Source organism: Phyllostomus hastatus, unplaced genomic scaffold (genome assembly GCF_019186645.2).
Source record: "Phyllostomus hastatus isolate PE091 unplaced genomic scaffold, TTU_PhHast_1.1 phas_contig_118, whole genome shotgun sequence".
NCBI lineage: Eukaryota > Metazoa > Chordata > Mammalia > Chiroptera > Phyllostomidae > Phyllostomus > Phyllostomus hastatus.
The window spans coordinates 11,944,041-11,959,585 of NW_025333543.1; the positions used below are offsets into that span (position 1 = coordinate 11,944,041).

At 37.3% G+C, this 15,545-nt stretch overlaps 1 protein-coding gene across 1 annotated transcript in view; it reads left to right on the forward strand.

Moving 5' to 3' along the window:
• The first annotated feature begins 165 nt into the window (after nucleotides 1–165).
• Nucleotides 166–15,545, forward strand: part of BMT2 (base methyltransferase of 25S rRNA 2 homolog) — a 201,210-nt gene continuing 185,830 nt past the window's right edge. Inside the window, exon 1 of the mRNA XM_045847799.1 lies at nucleotides 166–366. Within this exon, the coding sequence (XP_045703755.1) occupies nucleotides 207–366 (160 nt within the window). The 5' untranslated portion in view covers nucleotides 166–206. The remainder of the gene's footprint in view (nucleotides 367–15,545) is intronic.

The window sequence follows — 15,545 nt, forward strand, 5'->3', positions numbered from 1 at the left end:
CGGTAGTTCACCAATCAGTTTGTGCGTTTGGGTGAGCCTTCCCAGCGCTCTCCTCCTACCCCTGAGGTCTCAGAGCCGTCCCTCGGCTGTTTGGCCCGCCAGTCTCCGATCTTACCTCTGCTGCTGCCTCATTTCCTCACTTCCTTCATTGAGCGGGCGTCTGGGAGGCCTGGAGGCGTGGTGGCGGCGGCGGCAGCGGCAGCGTAATGGAGATTGGTGCCAGCGGTCGAAACTGTGTTCGCAGGCATGGGGCAGGATCCCCTAGCATTCCATCGCCCCAGGAGCAGGAACGGAAGCTGGAGCAGGAGAAGCTGTCCGGGGTGGTAAAGAGCGTCCACCGGCGGCTCCGCAAGAAGTACCGGGAAGGTAAACTGAACTGTGACCTGGTGGGCAGGAGGGGTAGAAGGGGAAGGCATCGTCACTCCCATCCATGTATCACTTCTACCCTCCCGCCTAGGGGCCACCATTGCAACCTGAAGGAGCTGCAAGCCAGTACCGGCCAGTGCTGCTCTCCCAGCCCCGGACTCCCTTCCAGGAGAATTACAGGCTTGTGAAAGAACTGAGTATCTACCCCCTCCAATCCCTAGCCCCCCAGCCGTGGTGCTGAGATTATTGTCACCACACACAAACACGTACACCCTCATAGAGGAAGTGGAGGTTTCTCGTTGGGAGAGACTTGAAGGTAAAAAGACGACGTCAGGTAAAATATATTTAAGAAAGAAGGACTGAAAGGAGCCCTAGCCGCCTCTCGCTCGTGCTTGACCAGCCTATTTGATTTGCTGCCGGGTCACACCACCTCCATAGCCCTGGTTCCTACCGATTTAGCCAGGCTGTGCCTGAGCTTCCTCTTCGACAGTCCTTTTAGCTGTTAAAAGGGGGAGGGGCTCCACTAATGCCCCATTCAGATGTCTGATCTTAGTGTTTATTTAGGCAGAGGAGGAGATCTGGGGCTTGTTCTCAAAATACACTTTAGCTTTTGAATAAACATCCAGAGGACACATTCTTTGGAGAAGCCAGCCTTCACTGGGAACCCTCCTATGGAAGATCATAAGCAAAGGACGAAGTACCCTAGTAGCTTTTGCTTGTGCATGAGGAGTGTTTATAGTCGGAGTCCACAGTTATTGTTGGCATTTTTAAGTATAGGCTTTTTTGCAAAGCTATCTTACAGTAATACACTGAAAATTCCCAGTTTTTTTAAACATGCTTATGAGAAATTTTAAAGACCAAAATGAAGGATAACTACTTGCTCTGGATTTAGCTTAATCGCAGGCCGAAAAGTCAGCAGTCTTCCAGTGTTAGTCTTAATTTAGGATTAGAAACAAAATGATGACAGTTGATGGAACAGACCTGTAAAATCATGTTGCTTTTGATTATAAACACTTCACTTACTCTACAAGATTAATACTGTCTTTGTTGCTTTGGATATTATTGATGTGTTTTATTTTGCAAACTTTTTAAATTAAAATTTTTCTTCCCTTGGCAACTCAAGCCTAGCTTTTACTTTTTTAAAGGTTTTATTTATTTACTTTTAGAGAGGGGGAAGGGAAAAAGAAAGAGGGAGAGAAACATCAGTTTGTGAGAGATAAATCCATCAGTTGCCTCACACACGCCCCACCGACTGGGGATTTGGCTGGCAACCCAGACATGTGCCCTAGCCAGGAATCTATAACCAGTGACCTTTTGGTTGGCAGATCCACTCCACTGAGCCACACCATCCAGGGTATTAAGCCTAGCTTTTTAAATAACGGCGTAAATAGTATTCTCAAAGATGGCCTACAGTTATTGTTTAGTAGGTAGCATTAGAAAGAGATTTATCAGGTATAGCTAAAGTGTTGAAATTTGTTTTTTAAAGAATGTTCCCCCGCCCCCCTCCAACCCACAACGTATTCAGTATAATGAGAAGTTACCTTAGCAACCATTGTATCACTCTTGGTATCCAGAGAATGCTTACATAATGGCATTCACTACAGATTTTTATGTTTGGAGAAATGAGGAAATATAATGGACACACTTTCTTTTTATTATGCTATTTTGTACAACTTTAAGAAAGTACATCTTTTAAAGAAAAAATGGTTGGAACTGGAGAGCATTATGCTAAGTGAAATAAGTCAGGTGGTGAAAGACAAATACCATATGATCTCACCTTTAACTGGAACCTAACCAACAAAACAAACAAGCAATCAAAATATAACCGAAGACATTGAAATTGAGAACAGGCTGACAGTGACCAGAGGGGAGAGGGGAGAGGGGAGGGGATAATGGGGGAAAAGGGTGAAGGGTTTACAGGAACAATTACAAAGGACACGTGGACAGTAACAAGGTGGGGTGGAAACCAGGAAAGAGGTGGGGAGGGGTGGGGGGAAAAGGCAGAAAACTGTACTTGAACAACAATTTAAAAAAAGATGACTAGCATATAATTCAGTTTTCATTTTTGCCTTTTTATAATAATTCATCATTCATAAATGAATAAGTTCCACTTAAATTAATACACTACTAATGTGTTATGTTTTCAAGTGCTGTTTATTTATTTAAAAATTTTTTTAAAGATTTTATTTACTTTTTAAGAGGGGAAGGGAAGGAGATTGAGAGAGAAGCATCAGTGTGTGGTTGCCTCTTGCACGCCCCTGCTGGGGACCTGGCCTGCAACCCAGGAATGTGCTGTAGACTGGAAATCCAACTGGCAGCCTTTTGATTCACAGAGCCACTGAGCCACACCAGCCAGGGCTCAAGTGCTGTTTATGCTTGCTTGGTTCCCACATGTTGAAACATGTCTATAAGCTGGAATATTGACTAAGGGAACTCTTTCTTTATGAGAATTGGTGGTTGAAAGTTACCAGAACTAGGATAGGTGTTGTTCATAAGTGAATGATCTGGTGTGCTTTGAGGCAGGTAAAGACCTGACGATCCTTAAACTTTTGAATGAGACTGTTCTTTAGATATCTTAATGCCCTGGATTTCATTGAAGCCTAGAATTCTCTAGGCTTTATTCCAGTGATAATACAAAGCCCCATCAGTGAATGAGCAAAATAAAAGATCCTAGTGAGCATGCCCTTTCTACCTTTATTTTTGACATGTGAGTCAAACCTTAGTTGTGATTTGACAAAAATCTGTGAAAAAGTCTGATGAGGAACATAATTCCAAATAAGTAATTTTTAGTGTTTTACTTTGAGGCCTTAGTGTTGTTATAATGTTGGTGGTCTCCGGTCTGCAAACATATTTTATGTGTTCATTTACAAGTTAGCTGTGCTCATGAAATAATATAAATGGTGCTTAGGTACTAGGTCATATTACAAAAGGCTAGCTAATGAGTAACATACATGAGCTCTAATACCAATAACTAGAAACTATACTCCTTTTATAGCAATATTCCTATCAGAACATGCAGTGAAAATTCCAGCTTAGAATCTTGGAATGTTAGACTAAGAAGGAGCCTTAGCATTTATCAGTGATTCTTAAGCATCAGTAGACTCATCTGAGTACCTTTTAGAAAATTGCTGTGTACCACTTCAGATGTATATTTTCATAATCCCTATTATTGGGGTCTAGAAATTTGTCAGCCAGATTTTTGGAGTGGTGACCTAAGCTAATTCCTTGCTTTTACACATGAGTGAACTGAATCTCAAACTTGCATAAAGTTTGGATTGTACATTATTAGTACTGTGTATGTTTTATGGGAATAATATTCTTCTCAATTCCAAGCCTAATTGTGATTCAAAATATTGGTGGAATGGGAGGGAAATGGGAAGCAAGAAAGTAGCTCTAGAATTTGTTAGGTAAAAGGATATAAATTGATGGGAATGGGGCAGTCTGTTGGATAGGTATGATTAGCTGAGCTTAGGTTATGTGAGAGATTGCAAGGAAGAAAATAAATTGGCATAGATTAAAGAATAAAGCAAAACATTCACTGGATGTGAGAAGTGAATAATGACTTTAGCTTGAATATATAATTTTTCTTTCCCTTATTTCTGTGGTGAAATTGAAAATGAAGTAGGAATAAGAATGAAAATAAGAATTTTCTGCTGTGGTGGAAAAACATCTCTCCACTCTTCCCAATCCATTTGTGCAGATGATACTTGTTGATGGTAATGAGCAGTCTGGAGTTACAGGATAGTGGACAGACTGGTGGTAAAGACTAGCAAATAGGTTTAATGCACTTTTCTTTTACCTCTTTCCTTCTCTCTTCTGCATTTTACTGCCTGTCTTGTGTCACCACTTAGAGATCCTTTGTCAGTTTGTGTGAGGGTTAAGTGAGAATTATAAGTAAAGGTAGGTGTTCCAGACAGTGCTGATATCTGAAGTAGTTGTGAAGAGGAAATGCTAAGGAAATGTCTAGTAGTAATGATGAGAAAGGGTATTTCTCGTGTCAGCCATTTGTAGATAAGGGAATCTTTCAGATTGACCTTCTGTTGGTGGAAATATGCTTGCAGATATAAGTATTTTCTATCTGCCATGTAGAGTTTTAAAAATATGACCTTCATGTAAATAAAAAATATTTTATATATGTCATAAGAATTGTAGACAGCTTTCTAATAAGAAACAGCTAGTTTTGCATTTCATATCTGTTTGAGAACTGAAGTAGAGCTGTATATGTTTTCAGTTGTCTTTGTATGATTTTTCCCCCCATAATCCTAGGCACATGATTCTGTTACTAAAACAAATGTTATGCTTGGCATCTCTTTTCCTAAACTTAAAGTATTCACATAAAAATACCAAGAAAATGTAAAGGCTGCAGTTGTTAGGAATAAAAGTACAATCTGTATTCCATTTAGTATTTTTTTAACCTATCTTGTGAATATCTTTAGCAAATTTCATCAATTTATTTAGTCTCTGAATTTACTTGTTTTGTATACCAGACTGATTAAAACATTCATCACAAACCCATACAGTTTATAAATTAATCAGAAATAAAAATATATAACCTGGTTAACAGTGCTATGCTCAAGGTCATGGTATTATGGATGATCTTTATTATACTTTTCTGTATTAAAAAATTCATGTTTTATAGCAATGACAATATAAAAGTAGTTAAATAAGACAGATTACTGATACTGAAACAGGAAAGAAAAAACACAGGATCGGTTGATTCTGAAGACTAAATTCAGAAAAAACTGAGTTATAAAGATCAGCAGTTTTGAGCAGTATTTTAAGATTCAGCAACTAAATAGCCAAGATTAGATGTTTAATTCTTGTTGATTATTGAAATTGTTCTTCATAGTTCGACATAAAGGGTGAGTTAGAATGGTGGTTTAGGATAAACTGAAAAATACATTTCTGATTTATTATTCTTTAGCAAACACCTAAAACAAGAGAGCTGTAAGAGGAAGAGAAACACTTTGAATTAGAGAAAATTTTAGACTGAAATCAAAAGGTCTGAAAATGAAGGAATGAATGTAATGTTAGTGTTTTTACTGAAACAAAGTTTTGAAATTGTTTTTAAGATTAGGATGACAGAGTATTTATAATTGAAATTTTCTTACTTCTTTTTCCTTCGATGGCCTTCAACTTTAAAATACTGACCAACTCCATGATTACAAGAAACTTTGATCAGGTTGTATTTATTTGTTTAAATTTTTTTCAGGTGAAGTTTTACTCTATTTTCTTTACATATTTTTCCCAGTCATACCCATTCTGATATAGAATCAAAAAGTATCTCTTTTTATGCTGGGATCATTGCTCAATCAGCAAAATAAGGTCAAAACTGTCCACAGAAAAGCTTCTTCACTTTTGCCCTATGTGAATTCAAACTGACATTCTATCAGGGGAAAAAAATGAAAAGAGTTTAATATTCAATAACAATAAAAGGTAAAGGAAACAGTGACTGATAAACAGTCAATTAGTGAGGGGCACACAGTATTTTAGCCATTTGATTTTGTCACTTTTAGTTATCTTTGTAGTAAGGTTTCTTTTTAGGGGCTTTTTTTTTACATTTTAAAAATTATAGTAAAAATAAAATGTATTGGTGAAGATCCTTTTATTTTGTGGGAAAAAATGTAATGACAAATATAGTGGATCTTAGTTTTAGTTCCACATTATTCTCATGTGTGGAACTTTGTGGAATGCAGGCATCTCTATTTAAAAGCTTTCTAAATTGTACAGTGGACAAAGGGGTTGAGGAATACTAAAGTAAATTATTGGGTTGGTCAAAAAGTTCATTTGTTTTTTTCTGTAAAATGGCTCTAGTAGTGCTTAGTTGTCTTTAACTTCATCTGAAACAGTTTTGTTAGATTGTATTGTGACAGCTGTCATATCAACATGCATTTAAAAAAACTTACCAAAATTGGTGAATTTTTGTGCAGTTATTTTAATATTGAAGATGGAAGAAAATGTGCAGCGTATTCAGCACATTATGCTTTATTTCAAGAGAGGTTAAAATGCAACTGAAACACAAAAATAGATTTGTGTAGTGTATGGAGAAAGTGCTGTGACTGAATGTGTCAAAAGTGTTTTGCGAAATTTCATTTTAAAGAGATTTCTCATTGGATGATGCTCAACAGTCAGGAGACCACTTGAAGCTGATAGTGATCAAATCAAGACATTAACTGAGAATGATCAATGTTATACCATGGAAGAGATAGCTAATATACTCAAAATATCCAAATCGGTACAATTGTTGAAAATGAAAAAATGTATGTTTTTTATTTTACAGAAAGAAATGAACTTTTTGCCCAACCCAATACTATATATTAGAAAAGGAATCTAGACAAGAAGAGATCAGCTAAGAGACCCTTACACTAATATGGCTTAGAGTCAAATAGCATACAAAACAGTAGTGGCCATGAAAATAGAGGAAAAGATTTTTTGAAAGGGTAGTATAGCTGTTTTAGTCAAAATATAGGGGGAGAGTCAAAGGTGATGACAAGATTATTATTTTTTTCTTGTCTGGGTAAATATAAGTCTCCATTACTATCTAGTTTGGATATATATGTGTTGGGATGGGGGCAAAGAGAACAGAGTAGAATGCAGATTGGCTTGTCCAAGGGATAGTGGTAATGATTTATGTTAGAATGTATCCCTTGGAAAGGTAGGATTGGAAGCCTTTTCTGTGGCAGTTGAAACTTTGGTGCAGACAGATGAACTGACCAACAGAGTGATGGTAATGCATGGCTGAGGACAGGTCCTTAGAAAGATACCAGTAGGATCCAATTTTACATATTTAAGTGTTCCACTTTCTAACTTATGCTACTGTAGCACAGTTTTGTTTGTCTTTATTGTATTTATCATTTACCAGTTCACTTGTCAGTCTTTCCCAGTAAACTTAGTCCGTTGTGTAGAACTCTGCCTTTTATCTTTGTATCCCTCGTACCTAGGAACGTGCCTCATAGATTTCAGGTACACACACAAAAAGAAAGAAGCTAATATAGATTTTTTTCCTATAATTGGGTCTAATCTTTATATTCATAACTTTTAAATTTTAATATTTGGGTATAATTTTTTGTAATGCTAAGTGAAATAAACCAGTGAGTGAAAGACATACAGTATGATGAGGAATCTAATGAACAAAATAAACTAACAAGCAAAACAGGACCAGAAACAGGGAAACATGGAACAGACTGACAGCTGCCAGAGGGGAAGTGTGGGGGTGGGAATGGTGGAAAGAAGGGGAAGGTAGTCAAAGAACATGTATGAATGACCCATGGACATGAGCAGTGGTGTGGGGATTGACTGTGGGAGCAGGGAGTGGACTGGGCGGAGGAGGGCAAAGGGGGAAAAACTGGGACAGTTGTGATAGAATAAACAAGAAAAAAAGCAAAGGCACTGTCCTGACTGGTCAGAATGGAACTGCTTCTGTTGATCAGTGAAGATGCTGATGGGGATATAGTTGCACAGCCCCAATTAGACAGGGAATAATGTCTCAGTTCTGTTGATTGAAATAGTATTCCATGAACTGTTCATGAACTCCTCAGTGGCTGGTTCAGATGACGGAAACACAGTTTAGGAAGGCATTTCAGTGCAGGTACTGGGCAGCTTAACGCAGACTTCTCCCTAAAGTGTGATTTGGGTGAGAGGTCCCTGTTTATGAATAGCTGTGAGGCTGAGTTTTTAGGTTTTTTGTTTTGATGTTGTTTAAATTTAAGGTCAGTTGAACCACCAGGAGCCCTTAGTAGGCATCTTCTTTTTTAGGGTCCATAGCCTTAAGGCAGCATCTGGCACATAGGAACCCTTAATTTGTTAAATATATAATTTAAAAAATAACAGAAGTGTACCTGTAGCCTGGGTTCATTTAAGGACTATAACATTGGAGACTGAGTCACCCCTGGAATTTTTGCCTAGACTCTTCTCTAGTATCTTCTCCAGTATTAGAAAGGCTGTAACATTTTTGCCCCCCTTTTCTTCTTACATTTCTAAGTTTTTATATGAAAGGTCTGACCTTTTCAGTACATTAGAATATCATCCCCTCCCCCTATCAGAGAAATCGCTAGTCATAGCATGTTGGATGTAAGATGCAGGTGATCAGGTGGTTTCTTTGTTTTATGATTTTTAATTTTGGGCGGGGGGGTTACAGTTGACATATGTTGTTATATTAGTTTCAGGTACACAGCCCAGTGGTTAGATATTACGTAACTTAATAAGTGATCATCCCAATAAGTCCCATACCCATCTGACACTGTAAGGTGGTTTCTTTGTTTTGAGTCTCAGAAGCTGGTTCAACACAAAACACCTTGGATATTTCCACCTTGAGATATGTCACTATATCACATACTCAAAAATGCTGAGAAGGCTAGTCTGTGTGTGGTTTAACTATGTTGATTTGATAATCTGGTTCTGAACACTTTGGTTTAATGTCTTGGAATAACTGCTAAACTTGTTTTCACTTGGTCATGAGTTTCTCTTTCATTAAAGGAAATGACTTTTAAAGGTTTTTTTAACTTGAATTTGGTAATCTGTTCATCTACAGATAATGTATTTTACAGCCTGTATTTGGTAATGTACCTAAGTAAACCACTAGGTTTACTTGAATTTCTAAAAGTTTAAGACTTGGCTTGTGATACTTAAGTAAATCTTTGTTTTTTTATTCTTTTTACATAATTTGATGACCTCAAATTTAATGAAATACAGTTATTAGTTTCTAACTTTTACTGTGCTCATGATGCGTCATTTAAAAAAATAAATTCATTGAGGTACAATTTGTGTACAATGAATCTGCACCCATTTAAAGTATATAATTCAGTGGGGGTTGTCTGATGTATCCTCCTATGAAACCATTACCAAAATCAAGTTATAGAATGTTTCCATATGTTCCTTTGTAGTCCAGTCTTTCTCTATTCCTGTTTTACCAGTCTCTTGTTATATAGATTTGTCTTAATGTTTTAGTTTTATTATAAGGAATTATGTGGTACATACTCTTTACATTATATAACTACAGTATGATGTTAATCCTCCTTTGCCTTCCTATGCCAATCCCCCCTCACCTTTCCTCTGACTATCGCCACAGTGTCTATGTCCTGTGTCCTGTCTGATAGCTGTCAGTCTGTTCCATGTATCCATGCCTCTGTTCCTATTTTGTTTGTCAGTTTATTTTGTTCCTTAAATTACAAATCTCCCTTATAGGGAGATCATATGGTATTTGCCTTTCTCTGGCTCATTTCTGTTAGCATAACTCACAAGGACCATCAGTGCTGTTGCAAGAGGTATAAGATTTTCTTCTTTTATAGCCAAATAGTATTCCATTGTGTAAATGTACCACATTTTTTTTATCTACTCTTCTACTGATGGGCACTTAGACTCTTTCCAGATCTTGGCTATTGTAAATAACACTTCAGTGAACACAGGGGTGCATAGATTCAAATTACTGTTTCAGGTTTCTTTGGATAAATTCACAGAAGTGGAATCACTGGGTCATAAGGTAGTTCCATTTTTAATTTTTTGAGGAAACAGTATAGTTTTTCCTACAGTTGTTATACTAGTCTGCATTCCCTATGATGTATTCACAGTAGAATAAATATATCAGTCAACAGTGTACTAGACTTTCTTTTTCTCCACATTCTTATCAACACTTATTTGGTGACTTAATGATGATAGCCATTCTGGCAGGTGTGAGATGATACCTCATTGTGGTTTTGATTTGCATCTCTCTGATAGTCACACTGAGTTTTTATATGTCTATTGGCCATCTTTATTTTATGTCCTCTTTGAAGAAGTGTCTATTCAGATGCTTTGCCCATTTTTTTAAATCCTCACCTGAAGATATTTATTTTTCATTGCTTTTAGAGAGGAAGGGAGGGAGGGAGAGAGCGAGAGCAAGAGAGAGAGGGAGACATGTGAGAGGAGAGAAACGTTGATTGGTTGCCTCCTGTATGCATCCACATCCCTGACCAGGGATATTGAAACTACAACCTAGGTATGTGCTCTGACTGGGGATCCAACTTGCAAACTTCTGCTCCAGTTGACTGAGCTACATTGGCCAGGGCTACATAGCCCATGTTTTATTTGAGTTGTTGGTTCTCTTGGTATTGAGTTGTATACATTCTTTATATATTTTGGAAATTAAGCCCTATTCAAATGTGTCATTGAAAAATATGTTCTCCCATTTAGTGGTTTCTCTTTTTATTTTGTTGATGGTTTCTTTCTCTGTGCAAAAGCTCTTTAGTTTGAATTAATCCCATTTGTTTATTTTATCCTTTGATTCCCTTGTCCAAGGAGATATACTGGTAAAAATATTGCTATGATAAATTTCTTTTTTTAAGTATATTTTATTGATTATGCTATTATAAATGTCTCATTTTTTCTCCGCGTTATCCCCCTCTGCCCTGTGCCCCTCTCCCTCCAGTATTCCCCTCTCCCTTAGTTCATGTCCATGGGTCATACGTATAAGTTCTTTGGCTTCTCCATTTCCTATACTATTCTTACTTCCTCCTGTCTATTTTGTGCCTACCAATCTTGCTTCCTCTTCCCTGTACCTTTTCCTGCATTGTCCCCCTCCCTACTGATAACACTCTTCATGTGATCTCCGTTTCTGTGATTCTGTTCCTGTTCTAGTTATTTCCTTAGTTTATGTTTTTGTTCCTTAGGTTCAGTTGTTGATAATTGTGAGTTTGTTGTGATTTTACTGTTAATAGTTTTGATCATCTTTTTCTTAGATAAGTCCCTTTAACATTTCACATAAGGACTTGGTGGTGATGAACTCCTTTAACTTGACCTTATCTGGGAAGCACTTTATCTGCCCTTCCATTCTCAATGATAGCTTTGCTGGATAGAGTAATCTTGGATTTATGTTCTTCCTTTTCATGACTTTGAATATTTCTTTCTAGCCCCTTCTTGCCTGTAAGGTTTCTTTTGAGGAATCAGCTGATAGTCTTATGGGAACTCTTTTGTAGGTAAATCCTTTTCTCTTGCTGTGTTTAATATTCTCTCTTTATCTTTAACCTTTGACACATTTTAATTATGATGTGTCTTGGTGTGGTCCTCTATGGGTCCACCTTGTTTGGTACTCTCTGAGCTTCCTGGACTTGCATGTCTATTTCCTTTGCCAGATGGGGAAAGTTTGCTTTCATTAATTGGTCAAATAAGTTTTCAGTTTTTTGCTCTTCCTCTTCTCCTTGCTCTTCATCCCTACGATTTGGATGTTGGAATGTTTAAAGTTGTCCCAGAGGTTCCTAATCCTCTCCTCATTTTTTTGAATTCTTCTTTTTTCCTTCTATTCTGGTTGGATGTTTATTTCTTTCTTTTGTTCCAAATTGTTGATTTGAGTCCTAGTTTCCCTCCCTTCAATGTTGGTTCCTTATATATCTTCCTTCATTTCAGTTTGTATAGCCTTCATTTCTTCCTTTATTTTTCGAGCATACTCAGTCATTTCTGTGAGCATCCTGATTACCAGTGTTTTGAACTCTGCATTTGATAGGTTGGCTATCTCCTTGTTACTTAGTTCTTTTTCTGGAGTTTTGATTTGTTCTTTCTTTTGGGCCATATTTCTTTGTCTTGGCACACCTGTCACGTTGTGAGGGGCAGAGCCTGAGGTACTTGCCCTGGCAGGGTAACACTCTTTGCTGCCCTCTGGTGCTGTATGTGGGGGAAGGGTCAGAAAGGGAACATTGCTAGTTTGCTCGGCTCTTGCACCATTTTCCGTCAATTCCCTCCCTTCCCACAAGCAGATTGTGCCCTTTCAGGTGCTGATTCCTGGGTGGGTGGGCTTGTGTGCATTCTAGGATCCTGTGTGCCTCTCCAACAAACTCTCCTGTGAGACTGGGAGTTTCTCCTGCTGGTGCAACCCCCACAGATTTTTACAGCCATAGGTTTTTATGCTTTAGTTACCCACATTGGAACCCTGCATTGCACAGTTTATCTGGCTCCACAGTTGTTTGTCCCAGCTTATCCACACATGAATATGGCACCCCTCGATCCACCTGCCGCTGCCTCACCCACTCTGGTGTGCCTCTGCCTCCTTGTCATGCATCCTCTCCACCCCAGCTTTACATCTCTGCCACTCCTACCTGTCTGGATGAAATGTTTATTCTTTAACAACTTGGTTGTTGGACTTCCATAGAGTTTGATTTTCTGGCAGTTCTGGCTGTTTTTGTTTTTAAATTAGTTGTCATCCTTCTTTCAGTTGTGCAAGGAAGTGAAGCTTATCTACCTATGCCTCTATCTTGGCCAGAACTCACTACGAGAAATTTCTGAAATTTTACTGCCTGTGTATTCTTAGGAGTTTTAGGGTTTTGTGATTTACATTTATGTACTGTATTCATTTTGAGTGTATTGTTGCATATGTTGTAAGGTGGTGGTCTACTATTCATTGTTTTGCCTATATCTGTCAAATTTTCCCATCACCATTTATTGAAGTGACTGTCTTTATGCCATTGTATGTTCTTGCCTCTTTTGTCAAATGTTAATTGACTATAAAGGTGTGGGTTTATTTCTGGGCTCTATATTCTGTTCTATTGATCTCTTTGTCTGATCTTGTGCCAATACCATGCTGTTTGGATTACTATGGCCTTGCAGTATAGTTTGATATCGGGTAGTGTGATCCCTTCAACTTTGTTGTTTCTCAGGATTGCTGAGGCTGTTGGCATCTTTTGTAGTTCCATATACATTTTGGAATATTTGTTCCAAATCTGTGAGATATGCCACTGGTATTTTTTAAGATTTTGTTTATTTATTTATTTATTTTATTTGTTTTTAGAGAGAGAAGGGAAGGAGAGAAACATCAATGTGTAGTTGCCTCTTGTGCGCCCCCTACTGGGGACCTGACCCACAACCCAGGCATGTGCTCTGAGTAGGAATCGAACTGGTGACCCTTTGATTCCCTGGCCAGTGCTCAATCCACTAAGCCACACCAGCCAGGGCACCACTGGTATTTTAATATTAATTGCATTGAATATGTAAATTATGTTGGGCAGTATGGACATTTTAATGATGTTTATTTTTCCTAACCATGAACATGACTTATATGTCCACTTATTTGTATCTCCTTCAGTCTTTTTCTTAAGTATGTTACAATATTCTGAGTACAGGTCTTTTACCTCATTGGTTAAATTTATCCCTAGATATGTTATTATTTTTGTTGTAAAAGTAAGTAGGATTGTTTTCTTAATTTCCCTTTCTGATAGTTCATTATTGGTATATGAAAATGCCAAGGACTTCTGAATATTAATTTTGGATCCTGCTACTTTCCCATAATCACTTATAGATCTACTAGGTTTTCAGTGGGGCATTTAGGACTTACATATACAATATCATGTCATCTATGAATAATGACAGTTTTACTTCCTCCTTTCCAATTTGGGAGCTTTTTATTTCTTCTTATATTCTGATTAATATGGCTAGGACTTCCAGTACAATATTGAATAAGGGTGGTGAAAGTGAATATCTCAGTCTTGTTTCTGACCTTATGGGAAACACTTTTAAATTTTGCCCATTGAATATGATGTTGGCTGTAGGAGTTCCACATAATGGCCTTTATTATGTTGAGGTATGATCCCTCATTTCCCACATTGCTGACAGTTTTTATCATAAACAGGGTCTGCATTTTATCAAAAGTTTTTCCTGCATCTATTGATATGATGATATATTTTTAAAAGAGTTTATTTATTTATTTTTAGAGAGAGGGGAGCAGGAGGAGAAAGGGAGAGAAACATCAGTGTGTGGTTGTCTTTCATGCACCCCCTACTGGGGACCTGGTCTGCAACCCAGGCATGTACCTTGACCAGAAATTGAACCAGTGACCCTTTGGTATGCAGGCCCACGCTCAATTCACTTAGCTACACCCGCTAGTGCTGATTATGATCATGTTAGTTTTAGCCTTCATTTTGGTTTATCTGATATGTCATGTTATTGATTTGCGAATATTGTACCAAACTAGCGAGTCTGCAATAAATCCTACTGGATCGTGGTATATGATGTTTTTAATGTAATGCTGGATTTGGTATGCTAATGTTTTGTTGAGGATTTCAGCATGTATGTTCACTAGGATATTGACCTATAATGTTCTTTTTTTGTTTTGTCTTTATCTGGTTTTGGAATTAGGAAAATATTGGCTTTGTAAAATTAGCTTGGAATCTTCCCTTTTCTTGAATATTTGGAATGCTTTGAGAAGGATAGGTGTTAGTTTTTGAATGGTATGTAAAATTTTCTGTGAAGCCATCCAATCCAGGACTTCTATTGCTGAGAGTTTTCTACTGATTCTATTATATCAGTGTAATTGGTCTATTCATGGTTTATGATTCTTCCTGATTCAGTTTTGGAAGATTATATGTCTAGGGAATTAGCTATTTTGCCCAGATTGTCCAATTTGTTGGCATGTAGTTTTTCATCATGATTCCTTATTATCCTTTGGAATTCTGTGGTATCATTTGTTCCTTCTCCCCTTTCATTTCTGATTTTATTTATTTGGGTCCTCTCTTTTTCTTGATGTGTTAAAGATTTGACAAACTTGTTTGTCATTTCAAAGAACTAGCTCCTGGTTTCATTGATCTTTTGTATTGTTTTTTAATTTTCTATATTGATCATTTCTTCTGTGATCTTTATTGATTCCTTTTTTCTAGTTACTCTGGGTTTGTTTGTTGTTCTTCTATTTTATGTGTAGGGTTGAATTATTATTTTCCCTCTCATTACTGCTTTTGCTGTGTTCCATAGATTTTGGGTTGTTTTGTGTTAATTTTCATTTATTTCCAACTGACTTTTGATTTCTTCTTTTATCTCTCCAACCCATTCATTGCTTAATAACATGCTATTTAGTTTCCATGTGTATGAATGTTACTCATTTTTTAAAATTGTAATTGATTTCTAGTTTTATACCACTATGGTGAGAAAAGATGCTTGATAAGATTTCAATCTTCTTGAATTTATTAAGACTTATTATGCTTCCTAACATGTAGTCTACTTTCCAGAATGGTCCCTGTGCACTTGAGAGGAATGTATAGTCCTATATTTTGGGAAAAAATGTTCCATATATATTAGTTGAATCCATACCATCATGTGAGTCCTGTAATGTCACTATTGCCTTGTTTATTTTTTGTCTGGAAGATCAATTCATTGGTGTCAGTGCCATGTTAAAATCTCCTACTATGAATGTGTCTCTGTTGATGTATTTCTTAATGTCCACCAAGATT